The sequence below is a fragment of the Lepisma saccharinum genome, chromosome 21, assembly GCF_977018435.1.
Source record: "Lepisma saccharinum chromosome 21, izLepSacc3.1, whole genome shotgun sequence".
NCBI lineage: Eukaryota > Metazoa > Arthropoda > Insecta > Zygentoma > Lepismatidae > Lepisma > Lepisma saccharinum.
The window spans coordinates 31379535-31404479 of record NC_139249.1 but is presented as its reverse complement, the minus strand read 5'-3'; the positions used below and the strand labels follow the sequence as shown (position 1 = coordinate 31404479).

Here is a 24945-nt window from a genome sequence, read left to right as displayed (position 1 = left end):
TATTTTTTCTCCCCTGTATACAAACAAACAAGGAATGATGATGGAACACGAACACTTCCGGCGTGCACAGCCAATAAGAAAGCGTTATTTTTCCTTTGGTTCTGCAGCACTCTAGGGTTTGTAAATACGCCTCCCGGACGTCCATGTACGCATGAGAGTTTACGTACTGCAAGGACGAAAAGTTGAAGAAATAGAGAAATAGTTGATTCTGAGTCTTTCTTTGTTTGATTCCAGTGCCAGCCTACATGGAAACGGAAATTCTCCGTTGGTGAGACTCTCCTCGGTGCAACGCCCTGCTTTGCCTTCTCAACTCCGGCTAAAAAATGGAGAAAAATTCGTTTTTCGTTTCTTCACGGACTCTTAACGTTTAGTTTTTTTTAAGGCATCGCTTTTAGTCCCCCTCCCCTCTCTTTCGTGCTTGCTCCTTTCATCGTCGCTTCTCCCCTCTCCTTTAATTTCGTTCCTACTGCAGAGAGAATCAAAGCACGTTTTCCTACACATCATCATTATTTTCTTTCTCTTGACTTCTACCGTGGCGGTGCTAATTCGACAGGCCCGATTCTCTCACCCTATTAGCAGCCTGTGCTTTCAGAAGTATCGCCACGGACTACAAAGGAACGCGTGACGAAACATTGTGCATTCAATTTTTGCCCAGTCTTTCCACGGATCCGTTCTGCGTTGGAAGTTTACAGCAACAGCATTTGCGGTTCATTGGAGTTCAATTTCTTGTCCTATACAGGGCCATGTTTTCTTTCGCAATGATGTTAGAGATTCACAGCTAAGTTGCTAAAGTGTCTTCCGGTGTTGAAAGTGTTGTATTGATTCATTGATTTGGTTTATTTTACTTCGCTTTTCTGTTATTTTGTGTAGTAGTGAGTTGTACTAACCACTCCGCCACAGAAGTCGACAATTATTATTATTATTATTGTCATTAATGAATATAAACCAAGGAAAATTTACTGAGCTCACCATCGTTTAATAGATTTCTCTGAGGGTGTTGTTGTACCTTGTACGAAAGTGTACCACTGTAACTGACTTGGTTTCTTGAAATTCAAGCACACAAAATACCTTTCCACCGTTATATTGTGAAAACTGCCTCCTGGTGGAGTAAAACGTAAATTACATATTGTAACGAATAACTCATTAAATCAGCTAGTCATAGTACGATTCTAACTACTGTGCAACGTACTTCCACCGGGGTTCGAGCCCGGGACCCATTGACTGCAAGGGGACAGCGTGACCTCTACGACACCGGGAATATCTTCTCTAATCATTAAGGAAATATTAATTCCTTTGCAATTGTTTCGACTTATACTGCTTTGTATTTTTTCCTCCCTGTGTTTCACATGGTTTTCTTCCTTAAGGCGAGGAGGAACAATTACGTACTAGTTTTGCATTTATTTCAATATCGTCGGTTTTGGCACTGCTATTTAAAAAACGGTTTAGTATGCAAGAGAGTATGAATTTCTCTCCACTGTTTTTCAAGTTGATTAGTAAGCTAGACACGATGTTTGAAAAATATGATTAATAAGTATTTACAGAATCCCATGTATTCCTTTTCCTTCTATTATGACATAGTTTAACTTGTCCTCTTCCGTCCATGTACTTTTCTACGACATTGGATGTTTGATATTCCCGAGAGAACGAATAAAATAATGGTCCCATAAACCTAATGCATTTCTCCTTGCCTCATACGGTAATCCTGGCTGTGTTGCCAAACCTAATGTGCATAAAAGAGCTACATTTCATCATTGATAGAGCTAAAGATGACTTTCAAGGAGTTAGATTATCGAAGGATGCATAAAGTGCTTCCTAGGGTAATTCTAGGTGTCAGAGGGGTGGAGGCGATGCTATTACCGTTAGCTTTAAAGTGATGGCAATTTATTCTTAGTTTTCACCGCCTAGATTTGGTGGTATCATCCATCTCAAATATCCAATGATGTTCATATGAAATCGAAAATAAAGGATTCCCGGATAATAATATTGTCATCTTCACCTTAGCCACAGCGCTATATATAAAAATACCTGGGGAGGAAAGAGGGGGTGGGTGACGCAGCCTATATATGAATATCACGTCACGTGCAAAATGTACACTCATGGCAAAGGTTGGTCTTTATGGGCCGGAGCCAGTGGTGGCATCATAGTGGGGCAGAGGGCGGGTGCCACAGTTCACAGTCAAACGAGTGCACGAAAGAGCCAGATCTGGCTCCAAAAGAGCGAAGTTGGCAACAGTGATCGGCAGCTGCCTCAGCAAGAAAGACCTTGGGGAAATTGTCCCTCCTCGCCTTAAGTAAACAACATATGATACTAACTCTGTAGCCTTCTTAAACCCGAATGTTTATGGCTGCAGCAACACAAGCCGTCCATTTGTCGATATCCTGGACAAGATCAATCAAATATTTTCCATCCTTGCCGATTTCCTTTAGGTCCATCTCAACGTTATCCCTCCATCTTCGGCTTGGTCTTCCTACAGGTCTCTTACCATCAGGTTTCCTTTCCAATTCGTGCCACATGGCCTGCCCACATAAGTCTTCTTGATTGAATTATGATGCCTTTGCTAATAACACTACTATTTAAAGTATGAGTTTAAATTTCCTGGCGACGAATGAAGAAGAGAGCCCCTCGGATTACCAGCCAAGTTGAGGAGAAGATACGACGTCAGTCACTCTCATCTTCGCCACACTAACAATCCCTGAAGATGATTTGGATTGGATTGAGTTGTGTTTTAAGTCCACTTTATGCACAGTAAGGCTAATCGGGACTGGACCTCCAGTTTAAAGTGGGACCCGAACCACTATGTGCCTCTACCGGGTATCGATCCCGGGACCCCTTGATTACAAGGCAACCACTGCGCCATAAGGGGGCCCCCCCTTGAGATGAGAGTTGCTAATCAGATAGAATCTCTTTAACAGAAGTTTTCGTTAATGATTGCAATTGGAATGTTACATAAGCAGCATTATTTTGTTACGTTGTATCATCATGGGTTAATTTCTTTCTTCCGCAGATCGAAGGAGGGGTGGAGTATTTCAACACCATCGTAGTCCAGCCTCATCGGAAGTTAGTCACGAACCAAGGACGAGGCTTCCACATTCGATGCCGATACCAAACCAGGGACAAGACGATTACCTCGCACGTGAACGTCAGGTGAGTTTAGTTCAGATCTAAACATGGAGTAATGTCCATTTCGATATTATTTTCATGATACTCTTAGTTGGTCGAAAGGTCTCGCTTGTGGAAACTGTTGCGCAGGTTAGACAAAGCTAAATATAGATATTGAACTGGTTGAAAAAACATGTTTCTTGATTTCCACACTGCATCGGTGGAAGTGCATCATCCTCCTGACTGAATCACAGCACTCTTGCAGTCGCCCAAAAAAGAACCAAACGGGAATACATTTACTTACGGTTGCATTTCCTTTAATATTAGTTCATTGCTTTCGTAAGTGCTACATTTTAGTTTCATTTACGCACTTGGAGAAACTAAATAAACACCATAGACATATCGCATGTCATTCAAATGTTCCTCTAAGAAACATCGCATGTCATATAGTACAATGAGGCAGCGTGTTTTGTATGGATGTCTCACTACGCAAGGTACCAAAATTACCATACCGGCTGACTATAGCATATTATTATCTGAGGAATGAATTCTTCTGAATTTGCAAAGAAGTAATATTTATTTTTGTACCAGAAGTTGGAACACACCCGCATTCTTCTAGTATTTTGACAATGTTTAATATAAAATAGACAATAAGTATCCTATGCGACACTTATAAACAATTATTTTCTATATATTTAATATGTAATGCCTATGAAGACTTTATAACTTCTTGATACAAGTAACAGAAATGTATGTCCGGTGTAAATCGACTTCTTACCTTGATTTATACTGCAAAAAACAGAACTGATTATTCTTGTTATTATAAGGGTTTTCCAATAAGGGCGGGTCGATGTTGAAATGGAATAAAACAAGCTGTGTGTGAGATATGAACGAAATTATTTTTTTATTTGAAAGGCCCATGTATGCCATTATGTATGGAATATAACATCGTTCAAATGTCCGCCGTGGCTTCTCACGGTGGCACGTATCAGAGTGGTCCAATTTTCAATGACTCTGCCGCATAGATATGGCTGAATTTGAGGGATGGCCTGGGTGATGTTGACTTTAAGGGCATCGGTCGATTGCGGCTTATTGGCATAGACCTGCGACTTCAGTAAACCCCACAAGAAAAAGTCTAGCGGGGTCAAATCGCACGATTTTGGTGGCCAATTCACGTCACCTCTGCGAGAGATAACCATACCCTCAAATCGTTCATACAGAATGTCCATCGTGGCGTCCGCTGTGTGGCACGTAGCGCCGTCCTGCTGGAACCACATGTCGTCTACGTCCATATCGTTCAATTTGGGTCAAATGAAATCGGTTATCATCGTTCTGTAGCGCTCGCCGTTGACTGTGATGGCCTCACCAACGTCGTTTTCAAAAAAAAGTACGGACCATTGATGCCGCCGGCCCAAAATCCGCAACAACTTTTTGTGGATTGAATGCCACCTGGTGAACCTCGTGTGGGTTGGCGTCGTCCCATATACGGCAATTTTGCTTATTAACATAGTCATTCATTAAAAAATGCGCCTCGTCGCTAAAGATGATTTTTAGGCCAAAATTGGGATCCTCTTCCAAATGCTCCGAAGTACAGTCAGCGAACAAACGGCGTTTTCTATGGTCATTAACTTTGAGCTCCTGGGTAAGTTGGATCTTGTACGGGTGTAGGCCCAAGTCCCGACGCAAAATTCGCCAAGTTGAAGTCTGCAAAAGGCCGAGTTCTTGTGCACCTCGAGGAATTGACTGCCTGGGGTTCTCCTGCACTCTTTCACAGACCGCGGCGATGTTCTAAGCCGATCTGGCGTTCCTTTGACGTACGGGTGTTGGCTGATTGTTTACCGAACCGGTCGTCTCGAATTTGGCCACCAAACGTTTGGAGAGTCGACTTTGAAGGGCCACCGCGTCTGACGTAAAATGGGGGCAACGCGCGCAACGTTTGCACTAACGAACACTCATTTTGATAATAGAGTTTCATCATTTGGACGCGCTGCTCAATTGTGAAACTTGCCATGGTGATTTGGCATCAGTGCCTGAAAAAGAAACAACAGATTAGACAGACGCCACCAAAACGACATGGCTGCCAACATCGACCCAATTTCGAGCGTCGCAACATCCATCTGCGTTGGCCGAGTTCTACACAAGCACGCATGCGCTGACTAGACGAGTCCAGTTACAAAATAGGGGAGACGGCTGCAAGTGGAACGCAGATGGGAACCAGGTTCAGAGAAAACATCTGCTGCTGAAACAGCATTAAAGTTCCACACACATACTAACATTGTCGGCAAAATACGTTAAGAAGGAATGTTACGAGCTGTAACAGCCATTGCAAATCAAAAACCAACAAAGCGAACGACCAATAAACAAAACGAAACTGACCTGAAACCTATAGCGTTGATTTGTGCGTGTTTCTACCCACCTCTCCTATCGCCGAAAGATTCGTCTTCTGTGGTGGGACAGTATCTCGTTCTCCTTATGTATACTTCCCTCTATGGAGAATTAGCACATATTTATCGATATTGATAACCAGTAATATACCGATGTGATATAAAAAAAAAGCCGTACGATTCATTTACCATCTTAATGCATTAATCATGGCTCTGACGCCGCACCAGAATGAGAAGCTTTGTATTATAATTTTATTTTACGAAGTCCTGGTATACTAGTTACACTCTTATAATCATATAAACCATAATAAAATGGCATAATTATGAACCCAATTACAATTTTTTTCTAACTACAACATTTTACACTCTCACATCATAGAAAATGGATTAAAAATTAATTATCCAAACCGAGATAAAATAAGAACAATATTACACAGTTTGTGATATATTCAGCCACCTTGAGAAAAACAGAACTAAACATGAAAGGGAATTGCTTAGACAAACTTTTGGCATATAATAATAGGAATATTGGATCAGAACCGATAGCTTTTATGGGTCAATACTGATGGAAAAATACCGGTTTCAAGAACCAATGAAAGTCACCCTTGGATAAAAATAGCTGCGGCTCCAGCAGACGCACACCAAGAGATGTGCTCGCCTCTCCCCCTGGTAAGGAGCAGATGATCTCATGCGTTTCCCAGAACCTCAGTGAGGCGTGATAGATGCAACTTATCAAGCCGGTCCTTGGCCTTTCTCAGCCGAAGCAGGGGGAGGGGCAATTTTTTGATAGGCAACAAGACGAAGTAAATTACCGGGTTCCTTCCGAGAAGAGGCTCTCCTGGAGGACAAGGACGAGGATGCTCTTTTGTTTCTTGCTCCGGTGATAATTATGGAAAGAACGTTCCGAAGAGAGCTCTTTTGGGCGCCATGGTCATCCATACGCACTCGTGTTCCAGACTAGGCTGCGTGCTGGAACGCGTTTTCAGGAGGTACTCCATCCTCATCACTATCAACAATACACAGAAAACAGATTTTCAATAAAGGAAGAGAGTTTCCTTCACGGAGTGCGATACGCCTAGAGGACGGAAACTAGAATACTACACTACATCATGGATGCTTATGGGAGCAGGAACATGTTAAAAACAGAACTGGATGAAGCAGATGGATAGGAATGAGAAAGGTCTAAGAAAATAACGTCAAACCAGAAATTCCAAAATGTGACTTTGCGTAGTGAAAGTATTAAGTTAAAGAACAAGCGTTTTCATCTCCACAAAAATTGCACATAAATCTAAAGACATTTGCTGCTCTCATTCTTAAGAGCCAACTGGTCGACGCCAGGGAAGAAGTTATTGAAATTTACTCTCTTTTCGAAAACCCGTTTTGATTTCATAATCTGAAAATTTTAATCTGCTTAGAAATTCCCAGTGAATCTTCGTGTAGTTTATTTTCGATGTAGCCTACACATTACCAATAGTTTGACAGGGTTACATGGCCACGAAACTGTTACTTGAGATGGATGAAGAGACAATCACAAATACACACACTTTATGGGTAGAGGATTATGCTGGCTGTGAATCCAGGCATTTGATCTTCGATTGCCTCCAACAATTCAGTTCCAGGGTGTACTACGTGGAAGTAGGCGCTTGAGTGCCTCAAGGTGAGTGGGGATGGTTTCATAATACATAATCTATGTTGTAAGATTAACAGATGGGAAAACCCAGACGACTTTGATAGGTGAGACATATGCACGCATGAGCAAGCATCCTTGCAGGGAAGCATGATTAGCGACAGACTTATAGGAACACCAACATCAAGGTGGAAGAGCCAGAAGGAAATTGGCAAGATCTTGCAATGCACCTCCGAGTTTAGAAATACCACAGATAGAGTGATTTAGTTTGAGTGACGTGATTTTTCTCAGCATACACCCGACACTCTCACTTGAAGTAAATTAACAGTATGTGCTAGCTCCGTCACTTCTTTAAACATTATTCCTTCCTTAACATTCAAAAACCGACGAGAATATAACTAAGAAACACCATGCTTCGCACTTGCAGAGCAGAAGCGGTATTAATAAAGCTAGCTATCTGGATGAAGTCACGTGGCATTCCCCTCGTATACGTCATCTGCCTTGTTCATTATTCTAGCCCTAAAGTGAGCGATTGAACCCAGCAGAAAATGCAATCAGCTATGTGGATAAGGGCAAAAAACTTGAGTTAGGCTGGCACTGGAATTCAACAAGGAAGACCGTCACTATCAACTATTTTCTTCAACTTTTCGTCCGTACAGTACGTAAACTCATATGTGTGACTTTATAAACAGCGGGTTTATCCAGAATTTTCATCTGGGGGGTGTAATGACCATAAATTGGATCTACGTGAAAAATGTTAGGGGGCGGTGAGGAAATTTGGGGGTGTTGGGTCTGTGTGTTGATCTGTTTATTAGAAATTGGGCTGTCGCGTCAAATACAACGCCGTACTTAGCGAACTTCTGTACAAGTATGAATGACTAGATTAAAAATGTTAAAAAGTAATTATATGGAAGAGAAGAAAGACCTGGGATGTATATAAAAAGAACGAGAGGATAAAAAGGATTGTAATTTTAAAGGGCATAACAAAAACTATGATAATAAGTAAAAAAAAAAAAAGTAAAACCAGAAAGCAAATGAGAATCAAGAGAAGATAGAAAATTAGTGACAAATACGCGCAGATAAAAAATTGAAGTCACGAACTTAAATACAAAATAACGAAACGAGACAAGGAAAAATAAAGAAAGAAAGAAATCTCGGTACTAAAAGCATAATCAGAAAGAAAATAATTCACAAACAAACCTTGGTGTAATATACTCTAGCAATAGCATGACGAAACTGAGAGGGAAAACATGAAAATATCTGTTCGCTTCACTAGCGCATAAGTACGATTTTCCCCCCAGAGGATCATGGAATTGTAAAGGTGGATACTAGATATATAGCTGCGTTCGTAATTACAATTTTTTAAACCTTCATTTTAAAAATTGTTCAAAGACAAAAATGGTAAAGGGGGTTTTATTTTAAGGGAGGTTTTCATTTACCATTATGTAAGTTTTTTTTACCATTGAAACATATTGGTTGGCTTCCTCTGATGACATTGATTTGGCGCGTTTACCAAGAAAAACTTTTTCTATTTAGGTTATTTTACGTCGTTTTTCCACCACTTGGACTAATAGCGGCGATGAGGATGAACTCCTCAAATGGATGGTTGGGACACAAAGAATGCTTTAACCAGGCTGCGAATTCTGGCTTCGTAGTGTGTTACGCTGATATGGAAAAACCAGTGCTGTTGTAAATCAGTTTGACTTCGATTTCAAACAATAGACATGGTAAATTTATTGCAAACATGTCAATCACGACAACGGATTTGTCATCATAGGCCACAATACATACCTATGAACGGATTAAAGTGGAGGATCGGGAGGCTGATCGTATTTTTCAAAGACATCTGGCTGGAATAACTGGAGAGTGAAAAATCAAGAGTGGATGAGCAATTAGTTTCACTTCCAGACACATTCAGCGAGATAATAATCACTGGGAAGGCTGAGAACAAGATTCGAGCATCACGAAAACGATAAGTGAAGGTTGTGGGCAACACGAAAGCCACTGGCGCCATCTTGCTTCAAACAAAAGAGCATCAGTATCTATAGCGCAAGAGTTCATCTGAAAGGAGAGGAATATAAACATTGGGTTAACGTTAACAGCTTGTCTCTCTTGCTCGATATTAGTCTAATCTAGTGCGTTTGTAAGAGGGGGGGGGGGGGGGGTTTACACATCTTCAGAGGATCCAATGCAAATATTTGTCAAGTTTACACATCCAGATGATTTCATTGCCTGTCAGGCCTGGTTTGCTTGATTTTATGTTAGTTATTATACTTATTTTGATTGATTTAATTTTTTTGGGTGCGTCGGCACTTATGGCCATTTTGCACCCTTCAGTGTATACGGGGGAAATCCCCTTATGTAAAACCCTTGGCTTAAATTACAAAAGGGGTGGAAAGAACCCCTCGAGAAAGGTTAAAAATTCAAGTTGTAAAGGGTACAATAAATACTGTTTATTTAGTAAGTTCGGCAGGGTACTTAGACAAACTGAATTGAACAACTTTCGTCAAAACGTCCACAGTTTTCGATGTGGTTCGTGCGCGTCAAGTTCACACTTCCAGTGAAGAAAACGACGTCTCATCCTCAATCTCACTTTATCTTCATTGGCGTGACAATGTGACGTCACATATTTATTGCTTCACCTTGAAAACACACGTGGACATAAGATAACAATCTATGTCTTTTTTCTTGCGGCTCAATCGTGACAATCAACAGCTGCTGCTTCTAGCGTCTCCCCCTGGACGTAATTTAATTTTCAGCTTTTACCTTTCTCGGTAACCAAGAGTTCCCGGAATGAATGCTTCACGATGCCATATCTGGGCAGTATCTTCTTGCTTATCAACCTTTTGGTTGGCGAAAGAAGGGGGATGTTTCTTCACTCCCTTCTGGCTTACTAGTATTATACCTGCAATATTGCCGATGGGAACAGTGTAGATGGCCGCCCTTGCACAAAAAAGAGAATACTATTAAGAATTTTTCAAGGAAGGTCGTTTACATGACCTTCACAAGGCTGAATAAAGCCGCAAGGACACAGAAAGAATACACTCGATATAAAGCATCGAAGAAAGAGATAAGAAAAAAAAAGAGGAAGAAACAAAATAATGCTGGTTAGCTTTCGGCAAGATTGGACGGCACGAAAAAGTACGTGACCAAGTGGAACCTGTTATTATACAAAATTCTAAAGGGAATTTCTATCCGTGGCAACGACGAGCATTAAGCCTTTAGAAATTCCGAATCTAAACACCAATGGTTTGCCATCAAATTGGCGGCCGAACAAATGAAACATTGTCCAAGAGAATGGTATTGCTTCTTTGGGTTCGCACAAATTGTCCATTGCTACATTGTCATTTTTTTCTTTTATGCATTCATTACGTGCACTTACGGGTACACAGGGCAAAAAAACCCTCTGACCATGGCACCCTGAAAAGATGCACACAGTATGCATTCTTGCCCGTGAACAACCTGATTCCTACTATTATCTCCAAGTAACACATACGCAATTCTAGACTTCCCGTACCTCCAATGCTCTTGGTTGACAATGCAAAACACAATCTGTCACTATAAACAGGTTTCCATTTTCTCAGGTAGTATTAAGGGGCCTTCCCGATGGCGTAGTGGTAATGTCGCCTTGTAATCAAGGGGTCCCGAGTTCGATAACCGATGGGGACACATTGTGGTTCGGATACCACTTAGGTCCAGTTCCGATTAGCCTATCTGTGCATAAAGTTGGTATAAAACAAAATCTCAAACTCGGATATTATATACCGCACAGTCAGTCCATTTAAATGCTTGACCGATCTCAGCGCCACATACGACTGGAACAAGATGTATAATTTTTGTAGTTTAAAAAAAATCATGCAAAGTTAGAAAATTGTGTCATTATTCTGTATGTTTAGTACACGGTTCAATGTGTTATTTATGATGATGATGATGATAATAATAATAATAATAATCGGTTTAAAGTCAACTCTTCTGAATTTATAAGGAAGCTCTGAGGCAACGAACACTTCAGTAAGTCGATTGCTCAAGTAGTACCTCTTTTCAAGGAGCTGAAGAGACTACTGGTAACTTTCTTGCTTCATTCTTTTTCACGGGGATTCCTATGTACAGTCACTGGCAATAATAATGACCAAGCTCCTGAAATACTGGCTTCCCTGCAATGCAGTATGTATGTTGCTCGACTCTAAGGCGATGAGCCAACTTCAGTGGCAACTTTTCAATAACAAGTTCTGCTATCACCTTACAGTTAGGCAATACACACAACGCGTTGGAGGCAAACCTGTATTTCAGGCTCTAGTTGTCCGATCATAATTGCAGGTGGCTGTACCTGGCAAATAATACAAAGGTACGCTTGCCTTGCTGATCCAACTTTTGTGGTAAGAGATGGATAGAGTATTTTACTCAAGGAGCCATACTAATGATTTTTTTATCGCCCTATTGGTGCTGCCAGTTCGGTCCTGATTGCGTGCTCATATTGCGTAGGGCAAAGTGGGCGTAGTATATAGTAATGGACGCACGTAAAGTCAGATGCATGCACATTCTCAGGTTTTCATAGATTCAGGACGAGCCAAGTGGTACATTTGTACAGAACTTGATACTAACAATGAGATCCCTATATATTCCCGGGTTTCGAAGACAGGAACAAGCCAAACAGCACTTAACACAGACAAGCTAGTTGACTTGTTAGCAATGCAAAAGTTTCTAACTGTGCTATTTCATCAGAGTTAACCTGATGCTATTGCGTTAAGAAATCAATATTCTTGTTAATCTTAGCCATAAAAAATAATGAAAACAAAAGCAAACAATAGAAAATGTGTGTTAGAAAATTTGCTGTGGCTCCACACGATCTCCAATATGACTTCTGTATTCATACTGACGTTCTCCATACTTTCATGCGGATGCAACACAGTGAAGATTGAACTTCTGACCATCATGTATGTGAAGGCTTTGCCAAAATATCAATACTACGGCGTATTGCTCAAGATTGCACCAACAGTTCGCAAGATACACCTGCCATTCATTAAAAACACACACAGTTCTTTCATTGGGACAAAGCTCACGTGCTACTTCCATTGTCTTCTAGACAAAAGCATCATTCTTTTCAGAGGGAGTCGCGAAACGAGACCAGCATCCTATGTTCGCAACAGCAATTTGATCCAGTTTTCCATAACGGATTCAGGATTTCAAAGGCTGCACTTTCACTGCTCAGTTAGTTAGTTACGCATATTCGCCGACGTTGCCGTTTTCTTGGATTGGCGTTCTGCCCCGCCCACTGAATTTCCTTTTAATTATGATAAATGAGTGCCTGGCCATATTGATTGAACGTGCAGTTCGGTTTGTTCCAGTACAGAGTTGCTAATTTATCTACAAGAAATCTAGGATGTTAAGAGGCAACCTCTCAAGGCACTCAAATATCAACCTCTCGTCTACAATTCTGAAGGCTAACGAGGATCTACAGCCATAAATGGAAGAAAAGCGAAGTAAACTAAATCTCTAAAATCACTAAATCTCTCTCTATATAAAAATGGATGTGTGTGTGTGTGTGTGTGTGTGTGTGTGTGTTTGTTCCGGCATAACTCTCGAACGCCTGGAGCGATTTCAACCAAACTTGGTACACGTATCACTTGCAATCTGGAAAGAAATACCGTGGGGATAAGACACCCCTAGGGGTGGGGGTGGGAAGGGGGTGACATGTAAAAATAATCGAAAACGACCGATATTAGTTTGGAATCCATAGTTTTCGGGGTCGCTGTATAGAAATGTGTTCTTGTTTTCATTATTTGGTTTTGATGATGTGGGTTGGATTGCTTTTGTTCTCAAGAGATGGCGTGTGTGGTCCGTGTGTCAGCTGTTTGCGTGGGCGCCAAGTAAAAGAAAACGGTTAGTGAGAGAGAAGCAACATGGCGCGAATCGTGATAACCACAGCTGGACATTACTAAGCACATACGTCGTCTAAAGTGATTAGAATTGTCTTTCAGTGATACTTCATGGTAGTTAGTGCATTACAGGTAGAAAATAGATGTCTCAAAAGAATCAGCGTGTGCATTTGTGATTGTGTTTTCTTACAAGAATCAACGCAACTCCAACGGTCGCTAAGATGAATAGTGACTCTCCCAATACTGTTCAACTCCAAGACACCCCTAGGGGTGGGGGTGGGAAGGGGGTGACATGTAAAACGACCGATATTAGTGTGGAATCCATAGTTTTCGGGGCCGCTGAGATGAATAGTGACACTCCCAATGCCGTTCAACTCCAAGTTCATTTTACACTATAGTTAGAATTCATTATATTCCTGTCTAATAGAAGATTGGGATAAATGAATACCCGGGTAACGCCGGGCAATCAGCTAATCTGTAATAAATTTCTTGATGGAATAGACGCATTCGTTGAAGCAGGCATGGTTTGAGATAAAACTATCTTTACATTTTGATTACTTAATATCACTATCCTACCTCATCAAGTTAATAATGAGGGTGGGGCAAGGGGGTTCGGACCCCCCCACCTTGAAAGACTTACCAGGTACTAAAATTAAATAAGATAATATACTTCTTTAGCATTTGTTGTATAATCGATGGTTATTAATTTCCGTCGGACTTATTGGAAGCCAAAGATTATACTGGGATAATATGGCCTTGAAGGACAATGTCAAAGAAGATTCATACATACTATTATTGATAACATGCATAAAATATTAATCCAGAACTTTACTTTTCGTCAACTGGATCTAACAGACTTTTTTATTCAATACATATTAATTTTTTTATTTATTTGGCATTAATTTCCTTGTCAGGGTACTTGTTTTTATACAACTTTTGGCGATCTTAAATACACGTAAGCTAGATAATGATTGATTTGGTGTTTTACGTCCACTTTATGCACAGTAAGGCTAATCGGGACTGGACCTACAGCAGGGTGCGAAATCACTGAAGATTGGTAAGGGGAAAGAGCAGACAAACAAACACACACACACAATATATATACATATACACAGACAATTCGATTGCAAATTGAAGATTTTAATATAGACTATTACTAATGCTATGAACATGAACAATGATTTACGTGACTAAGGGGGAAGGGGCAAAAATTAAGAGACATTAAGAAGATAATAGTTTCCCATATAAAATTCACATCTAAATGCTATTACGTGTTTTGTTAATATATTTATATACTTTGCTGTAGCTGACGAAAGGCGATGAGAAATGGAGAAATAACAAGTCGACTAATTTCTGTGATCTGCGGATTGCTGGGTTTCATGTCTTTGGAGATGAGGCTCTTTGCTGTCCGTTCTTTGTGTATGTTTTCGATATTATGCCAGGAAAGTATATTCAACTCCCAAACTAATTGTTTATGTTTGTTGTTAGAACAAAACTCCCCCCGGGAAGGTTTTGTGGGGGGAATTCTCCCTGTATCCCCCCCGGATTTCGAACCCTGCCCTGCAGTTTAGGATCCGAAACACTATGTGCCTCCACCGGGATCCCTTGATTACAAGACGACGACGCTACCACTGCGCCATCGGGGAGCCCGAAGACAATGAATATATGCTGTTATATTTCTATGCTTATAGGTGTGTTCCACTTACGTCACAAACTGTTGCATTGTGGCTTCGAGCAGCCATGATTGAGGTCAGTTCTTGTAAGCATACGGAATTCAAGCGGGCGGGCGGAAGATACTAACACAGCCACTCGTAATTTAAAATAAACGTGTAGTTGGTGCAGATGTAACGAACGCTAAACAAACGACAAATAAAATTGGCTTCAAACATGGCGGCCGTGCGCATCCTGACGTCAAATGAAACCCACATATACCGTATTTTATCTATTCATGTAATAACAATAAAATATTAATTAATTTAAACATTGATATTATTATTATTTCAGAGACATTTGTTCGCCCCAACCCCTGAAATCATTTCTAGATACGTGCCTGTGCACAAGATTATATGCATTTGTACCAAAACTTATTTCTGGATCACATTTTCTTGCATGTAATTACACACACACGAGATTACGTAGAACGTAAGTTCCAATAAATTCATTACTCAAAACGTGACTGTTTCCTTTCAGCATGCTGGGCACTACACCGTTGACAGCAACCGCGCCTATGCCTGGCTGCACGATGAAGATATTCTACGGCGACCCCACCGAGAAGGAGGTGGCCGAGAACGTGAAGATTGGAGACCCTCTCTCCCTTGTCATCTCCATCGACGAACAGGAGATCTACGGCATGAAGATAACCGACTGTCTCGTCAGGGACGGTTTAGGCTGGGGCGAGCAGAGACTCATAAACAGTGACGGGTAAGTGATAAGATCAATCCTTGTTATAGATTCACATCAAAACGTACCATATTTACTAAGATAATGACTTCAGTTAAAAAGATGGATAAATTGACATTTCTAACGATATTTCCTCTAGATTAATTCATAAGAATGCATAAGAACTTTATTCAAAGGAATATGTCTAATGCTTGAAATATCATTGTTCCTGTACGGGACACATTAACTTTATATGTACTGCTTAAAAACAGTTATTGTTTGATTATGATGATAGAAGGTAACGTGTAATGACTAATATGTTAATTGTGTTTTCAAAATCAGAAACGGAATGGTCAAAAATGGGAAAAATGAGTATTTGATGTTTCGATGAATGGTTATTCAGCTTCTATAGCTGCCATTATGAGACAAAAATATTTCAGCATCGACAATTGTGTCAGTTATGAAATAATACATCGAATTGGTGTTCTATTCTATTTAAAGCAGATGCACCATTTTTAAAACTGTGTTCTTTAGAAATGCTACTATATTAACGATTCCGTTTCCTGTAATAATGCACTTTAAATTACCTCATAATAGAGAAATAATGCCAAATTTGCATTTCGAACTTTTCGACGTAGTACAATTTTTCCACTATTAGAACAAAGTTAATGTAATAAAGTCACGTGACTTCCTGTGTGTTAGTTCTGGTTTTACTTTACCCACGAATATATTGGCCACAGCTTTACAGATCATAATAAGAACTATCAGTCCTTAAGCAGCTACGTTAATTGATATGGCTTTATCACATGCACTATGTAAGATTCCTGCACAGTTCCTATTTCAAACATGTGTATTTATTTGCATTGACTTCTACAGAGGATGGAGAATAGAAAGTGAGCTTAGCTACAATTAAGACCCAAAAGTGTTTCATTCCAGAGACCAAATTGATTCAATTTTTGCTTACTAGCTCGGGAGTTACTGTTTGGGTGCGAATACTTAACTTACTTAATCCGTCCTCTTCTTCCTTGCGGTGTAGAGGTTGTGAATACTGAAAGAAGTGTAAACAATTCTCATCCTAAACACTTCTTGCATTCATAAACCAAATAGTATTTTTTAACCAAAAATAGTAGATATCTAAAACACCTGGTATTGATTCAAATTTCTTGATACTAAACTGGGTTCGTACTACTAGTTTCACAATATTCAGATGTCGAATTGAACTAGTAATGTGCACGGACAAGTTTACATTAGAAAATCTACAAAATGCGACTTTGTTTTTCTTTAGGCAGGGGAGGGGAGGAGGGAATGTCACTCCTGCCAGGGGTGAAAATTTACCTCTATTGCCAGTGATACTGAATTCTAGTTGGGATGCCCAGCTGCTTCCCCCTATTAATTCGCACCCTGCATGCTGAAATCTTCCAGTTGTATTTCCATTGTACTCTGGAAATGAATGGCTAAAAAAATAATGTCATTAAACTCAAATTATATGGTATATGTTCTTCATGAATTGTTTACTTTTACAGCTGTCCTGATGATGGCGAAATCATGGGTCAGTTTGTGTACAGCAACAGCTTAACAACTGCATCGGTCCACTTCCAAGCCCACAAGTTCCCTTACACATCGTCAGTGTACTACCAGTGCAATGTCCGGCTGTGCATCAGAGATGGAGGTGGCTGCGAGGAAGTGGTAAGTTAATTTCTGTTAAAGTACAAATTGTCTTGAGACATTCAAATTATTTGTAACTTTGTCTTTGCCATGCTTGTGTAGGGTTTTCCTCTAGGCTCATTACATTGCATATCTATTTTGCTTCATCGTTCAAACACTTTACTTGAGTACATTTGTATTTAAGGTTCATGGATGACATCTACATTGTAGAATGCATAATTACAAACAGTTTGAGACTGAGCAAAGTATTATACGCAATGAGAAACCAAAATGCAAGGTTGACAGTCTTTAAAGAATGAAGTTACTTCATGTAAGACAATGCCATTACAGCTAGAATTGATCTCCGGGGGGCTCTTTGTAAACCAAGTCCATTTTTCAAAAGTCTAACAGTATTAAATGAAGGTAAACTGTGTGTGTATGTGGTGGGGGGGGGGGGGCATCATTAAGTTAATATAAAATTTAGAAATATCATACAAATACTAGTTTTTTCAACATCTAAAATATCTCTTGAAGTGTAAATTGACTGCTACTGACAGCATCCCTTACTACACACTCAATACTACTTTTGATGATACAGATATTTATATTGTACAAAAAAAATGCACAATATTCAATAATAGTGCCTACCATACAATCCACCCCTGGCTGAAGCAATATGGGTAATGACGTCCAAATCGCAGATTTCTGTCTAAACAGGAGGCTGCAACAGGAGCAACGAAATAACTTTCTAAAGTTTAGATAATCTAAATGCTTGCCGATACCAGTGTTAAGTAAAGAAATGTAGTCTTATTAATTTTTTAAGTTATTCTGTACGAAAAATCAAGGAACACCAATCCATACTATTTTGCCCTATTCCATACCTTGTTACTCAATATTCTTAGCAAGAATTTCTAATATCAAGATATAGTTTTCAACCATTTTTACAGAATTATCTTTATCGGAGGGAAAAAGTAAAGAAAAAACTTAGAAGAATGAACTACAAACTTAATGCATATGAAATCACTATTTTCTGAATTCATTCCAGCCTCCCAACTGCGAAGACAGTGTGAACAGTGTGAGGAAACGAAGACGACGAGCTGAATCTAATGATGAAGAAGCACCAGCAACCATTGAAGTATTTAGTGGACTCTACGTAAATGAAGCAACCGATCTGGGAACAAATGACTTACAAGACGAAGTCACTAAAGAGAAGGTATTGTTATATAATCCATTTAGAGGGTGTGTGTGTGTGTGTGTTTGTCCCTGCACCATGGCTGTGTGGTCTAAGGTGCAAGCTTTGGGTTCCAGCTATGGGACGTGCGCAGGTTAGTGTCTCCTGGGGAAAGTGTAATAATTTTTCTCCTAAGATTTGCCATCATCATTAAGAAAGTGGGGAGCTACGAATGAGTAGCAACCCGCTCATAGAAAACCTACAACGACTGGGGGTTCGTCATGCTGACCACATGTCACACCATGAATGATCTCCCACTCTGGTGGGAGTGAGGCTAATAGTCTGTAGGTAAACACTGGCTCTCATCTGTTATTATTATAGAGGGTGTGTGTAATATAATACCATTAATAATTTCAAATCTCATCTGTACAAATCAACCTACACAATTTATTGCATCAGGAAATATGTATTAGTAGAGTTGCAAACTTAAATAGGTAGAAAAATAAAATTTGAGGTGCTAAGACAGTTCACATGAAATCTGTGCTCTAACACATAATGATAGTTGTTTTCACACTTTTACAAACTACAGTGGACAAGTATTGTAACTTAAAATATTCAAATTCTAAGTACTCTTAATTTACTATGGGCTCTTAAACATTTGCAGTTTTCTAATCAATAAATAAATGCTTATTGTAAAATAGTGTCTAATGTGCCACTGATGCCCGTTTGCACAAACATTGAACAAACTCGTGAGTTTGAAAATCTGCAGGTCTGGGTAACACTCGAGTTAGGATCCTTTTCCATTGCACCAATATGAACGGCTTTCCAGCTCGCGCGAGTCATGAAACCCCAGCTTTACTCTAGGATAGCAGCTAGCCTCTAAACAAGTGCCTAAACGTCATACAAATGGAAGTACGTGATTGGTTACCTGTTTCGACAAGGTGTGTTTCTCCTCGTGGTGTGGCTGCATGACAGAAAAAAGAGAAAGGGTGGAGATAACGGAACAGACTGCCACAAGGAAACTTCAAGCACGTGATAAAGATGAGGAAAAGTATTTACGTGAATAAATGTTGATATTTTATTGCAGCTTGCGATCATAGTAAGTAGTTTTACAGTGATGTTTGCAGTAGATTTTGATGTATACATGTACCTTCACGTAGTATTCACGATTGTTTATGGCTAGGACTATTCCATTTCCTCCGGCTAGTGGGTGTATGTTTATATTTGTATTGCACGTTCCGTCTTAGAAACTCTGTACTGAAGAATGTGCACAGTAAGCATCTGCCAAAGTATATACTTAATAACACAATAAGCGATATATTTATCGCTTTTTACATTCGAATTTGAGTCTATTACTTCTCAGTTTACATTTATTTGGTTTTGAAGTTCTGAAGTAATACATTATCGGTTCCGGATGGCAGCCATTACTCCCCTGTGCGAGAGTTAACTCTGCTTTTACTTGCCGATCTCTGAGGGTAAAGTTTACCCTCCTTTTACTCCCAGCTTACCCGGCATTTCTGTTGGTTCAACAGATAATCAGCGGATTCGTGGGTTACTCCGAGTTTACTCTTACTTGCGAGTAAACCAACGATTGTGCAAACGGGCATGAGCATGATTAAGAGATAATGTTCTGTGTAATATAGTATATACATAGGTTTGTTTTTTTTGTTTTATGCATTAATGTGCAATTTTATGTATATGGTTGAGTGGAGAAAGGCTCTGTACAGACTTAACTACGCTATTCAAAATAACTCAATAATGGTAATAAATATTATTAGAATACTCCACAACTGGTCATGCCTGCACTAACACTAAGCTGAACTTTAATTTCAGACAAATGATGATCCCAATAGCATTTGCATCTCTCAAAAGAATTTCGCCATAGGAATCGCCATTGCGGGTCTAATCCTCATGCTTGCAGTGATCGCGGCAATCCTCATCCTCATCTCCAAGAGAAGACGCAAGAAGGATGCATCGACAACGGGAAGCTCAATATACAGTGGACCATATACAAATACAGCATACAGCCATAGTAGTTAAACAAGTGTGCTACGAAGGAAAAATACTCCACTTCATGGAGCAATGGTGCGTCAGTGTGTGTTTGTGTGAGTGTTTTATGCATCAGCGTTCCGTGATAAGACTGAGTACTGCAAGTTTCTGCAGATTTTAATTTTTTTTAAACGAAACATCATTAATGCTCTTCAAAGGCAGCTATTTAATTGTTGAAGTGTTAAGGATGTTTTTATTTAAAAAAAAATCCTAACGCATCCAAAGTGACTTTACTCATACATTGAACTTGAACGTTAGACAATTGTTCATGTCTTCCATTATTCAAATGCTCAGTAGTAATGTTTCACATCTGCACTATAGTGCGAGCCAATTACTGGAGGAGATTTAGATGAGAAATTATCGTTAAATTTACATATTCCTCTATTGCCAATTATTTACTCTAGCAGTGTCAAAGTGAAGAGAAGTAAGTGGACATGGACCTAAAGAAAGATTTAGAAGTCAAATAGTGCCATACCAGGCATGTGCATCTGTATTAATGTTTGTAATGCATTCAACTGATAACACTTGCTAACGGCAAAGTCTGTTAGCGACTGTTGTCAAGGGATATATACGCATGTTGTGTGGGTTTAAATGTGGTTCATGCTCGCACAACACTATCCCTGGATTGCATTTAATTGTTATTGTATATAATAAGAAATCTTATTTGTAGTAACAGGGAAGCAGTGTGCATCTTATTCTAAAACCTTTACTCTATTTAAATTATCCCTCATCTTCTCTCCCTCTCTCTTTTTCTTTAATAGTGGTAACTATAGCATAATTGAAAACAGTAACATTTATGCATATGTTTTATAACATACTCTGCTTTTTTACACATTTCAATATGAAATAGTGAAACATTTCATATTTCAAAGTTCAGATTTTTGTTGTCCAACCAAATAGCACTAACCTTCTAAAATGTTCTATTTTGTAAAGCTTCCAAATAGTTAGTTTCTTAACTTCAATCTTCTGCATAAGATATATGTATCTTCCACTGTGTTCTCAATTGCCTATACAGAATTCAAGACTGTTCTTCCTTTTTATGAGAAAATATTTGATCATATCTAGTTCACTTCAAAATTCAAAAACTTTCCATTTTGTATATATTCTATATGTCTTCTCTCTTAACCTCTCAATCATTACATTATAAATATTACAAAAAAGGAAAAAAAAAAATCGGTGATGGTTTCTCAGTAACAAATGGGGATTTGGTGGAGGCGATAATACTTATAACGATGCACATGACCTGGAGAAAGTTACAAAGGGATATTAAAGTGAATGATAATTGTTCCTTAAGTTGACACTAATAAAATATTTGTTGTTAAATGTAGATGGCATATTTATTCACTGTGAAATTTGTCAAGTGACAAAACTGGAAATTTTCACAAGTGAATAAAAACAATTAATTTCTCTAATTGAAGTACTACCTTATCATTTAAATGAAAAATTTAGTCCTTAACCAATAAACTACTTAAATATTGTATTTAATATCATATTCAATCGCCCTTCAGCTGGAACTGAATAATAATAATTACTCTGTCTACAGAATGCAATCTTTACGACCTCATCATCTATTATATGTACTAATAGATACATTAATTTATGAATGTATGTAATGACAGCCTATATTTAGGATATTTAAATCAAATCAGATGTATGGTTGAGGGATCTGCTTGCAAAGTGAGCATGCTTTGTTACACTTAATGACTTGTAAGTTGGGACTGTGGCAATGATTCATAATTTCATTGTTAACATCCAGAAGCAAAATGACAAAATTATATTAATGTTGGTTAATCTTACCCATTAGAATACAAAATGTACATACCGTTTAGACATAATGGAGTTCTGGATCTTTGCCATGGGAAACAATACTGGGCGTGTACAAATATTGACTGGTAAATATGCCAATTCTGTATAGCTACGATTGTTAAGGATGTTCCTCTGTTATTTCTATATAATATATACATACACACACAAAAATCTCTGATTGGAACTGAAAGTTATGGATGCTTCCAGAGTGGTGATATTTGGTAGGTTTCTCACAGATTGTACAGCATGCTCCATTCCGTCCTTGTAAAACTAGATGACATGGAATGTGGTATAGAACAAAGTTCTTCCATTTTTGCCAATGTGATATTTGTACCGATTTTTTTTTACATCTGAACTAATAATAATAAATTGGTGCTTTTTATTAGTGTGTTTTGTATTATTTTACCAGACTTTGAAAAGTGAAAGTAATAAGCAAAGTAAGGGTAAGTATGCATCCTACTCCAATACATAAATAATAATAATAATAAATATCCTTAGACAAATAGCAGAAACTGAGAATGCCTGGCTTATATGCATTTGGTAACATATTAGTCATACTAGTATTGCACAAGTTCAATAATCTTCTCAAGATTTGATCATTCAATTCTCATGTTGTGCAGTCTGAACCAGAAAGTAAATGTTGAATATCTGTGATTAGGTGCTACCTGAGAACAATTCAAGTTGTAACAAAATATGTGATCCCATATTCTTCTTTGCTGTTCGTAATATTCTCGACAAAACAGGAAATTTTAGTTTTGCTTTTAGCGCAAATCATAAACAAGTGTTAACGAGCACGATAAAGATATCTCAGAATATCTGGTATATTACTACAGCGTCTTCTTTAGGTTCTATATAAATATACTTTTGCATTCTAGCATGTGTGCAGAAAATAACAAAATTTATGAAAAATGTGGTTTTTGAGCTTCATTCTCTTGACATACTTGACCTCTAGATGACTGGAATTCTGGAATGGCATGATTTGAACTGATCTCCTATACACAACTTGTAGAAAGTCCTCAAAATTCAACGTGTGTAAAGTTCTATGTTCTACATTGAAATATTTTCCCAGACTTGTGGAAAAGGTCAAATGTTCCAATTCACTTGTGGCTATTAATATCAATAAGCAGATGAATAAATTACAAAGCTCAAAAATTTCTTGAAAGAATTCCATATACAAAGTATTTGATATCGAGAGCTCTTTTATTACATGTGATATATAATTAGGAAAAAAAACTGTTGTATGTCACTAGACACATGTAGCCCTAGGGTGCTTCAAAAATGTATGAAAAAAAATAAACTTTGTATTTTTGTTGATCTCCCCCCCATTTTGTGACAATATACTATATAAAGAAAAACTATAAATTTTCAGTAAAATACCATAGGTTTATACTCGTATTTTGAGGTTGCACAGACACATTGAAATTTCATAATATGTACGAAAATGGGCAAGGCTGCGTGATTAATAATAAGTGTTACTTTAATTTTTTTTGTATCTATAAAAATAAAATATTTATATTTATTACAGGCAAAATATGAAAGACAAATCAATACATAAGATACATAACACCTCAATCCTCATTTCTGAAATTATTTCTTGAGGATACTTTTCTTGCAAGCTTGGTACTCTTTCCAATGTTCCTGAACCACTTGAAGAACAGTCTGTTTCTGCTTTTCTGCCAATTGATTGAATCATCAATATTTGGTTTTGATACTATTAGCTCGGAGCAGATAGTTTGTCTTTACCTCTTCTTAAGGACGAGTGACTAAGCGTAAAATATTCAACATTTCGACCAACACTTTGCAATGTAGCAGCTTCTTCCAAGGTTGCCTTTTTTTTTTTGGCCGACCTACGTGGCAGAGTGATTATCACAGTGGGCTACGATGCCAGGAGTCCCAGGTTCGAATTCTGGCCTGGGTATACATGTTCTTTGTGAGTGTCCCTTCAGTAATTTCATCATATCATCATTCATGCTTATTGTCGCAATTAGCCAGAAGTGGCAGAAAAGCGACACTAAATATCAAAAATATCAAATCAAATCAAGGGTGCCTTTCTGCCACTTATATTGACCCTATCTAGAGCAGTGGCGAAGCTAAGGTGTAAATACTGGGTAGGCTGAAAAATCTGCTTACCTTAAATTTCTATATACAGCAGGTCCATGTGTCGATTCTTGTTGGTCGCAAAAGTATCAATTACTCTTTCCTTGAAGCCTTGATCAATAGAAAGTTCTTTAACCAGTTTTTTTTCAATGGCTATTGTACTGGGAGAACTTAATCTTTCATTTTTCATTGAATTACGGAGATAATTTTTTACTCTTTTGAGGGTGCTCATACTTCTTTCGGAGGAAGCTGTTGTAACAGGGAATGTCAAGACCAACTTGATAAGTTGTGTTACTTCTTTGTAGATTGTTTGAAGATCATTGCTAACTATGAATTTTAGAAGGTCTGCAGGAGGTAAATGCTTTTCTTCATCAGCATAAATATTCTTTAATTCATTTTCTAATCGTTCTTTGTTGAAAAATGGATATGTGGACAGAAGGTTATTTAATTTCATCACAGGAAAATGTAGTTTATATCCCCCAAAGCTATTTTGGTCTAGCAATTCAACAAATTTTATCTTTTCAAGATCTCCAAAACGTATTTCCATTTGTACAGTCAGTGTGTCCAAGATTTCATAGGTTACACATCTGAGAGCCACGAAGTCTTGTTCACTTACACTTATTTCACTGCAAATCCTCTTAGTTTTTTCAACACATAATTTGACAGTATTTTCTGATCTCATATTCCTTATTACCTCGATGGTCTTCTTGATTTCTGTGTTACACATATTTATGTCTGATGCAACTTTGTATTGAAGGAGTGCAAAAAGGTGGTCTATGTATGTAAAAATGTCTTTGTAAAGGCAAAGCAGGA

The 24945-nt window shown here is 38.5% G+C and overlaps 1 protein-coding gene across 2 annotated transcripts in view; it reads left to right on the top strand.

The window, feature by feature from the left end:
- The window catches only part of pio (zona pellucida domain-containing protein piopio), a 164787-nt gene extending 142376 nt beyond the window's left edge, over positions 1 to 22411 (top strand). For both annotated transcript variants that reach the window (XM_083142505.1, XM_083142506.1), the window contains exons 5-9: positions 3005 to 3144; positions 15177 to 15407; positions 16889 to 17051; positions 18055 to 18222; positions 20014 to 22411. In XM_083142505.1, the coding sequence (XP_082998631.1) occupies positions 3005 to 3144; positions 15177 to 15407; positions 16889 to 17051; positions 18055 to 18222; positions 20014 to 20220 (909 nt within the window). In that variant the 3' untranslated portion in view covers positions 20221 to 22411. The remainder of the gene's footprint in view (positions 1 to 3004; positions 3145 to 15176; positions 15408 to 16888; positions 17052 to 18054; positions 18223 to 20013) is intronic.
- Positions 22412 to 24945: the final 2534 nt, after the last annotated feature.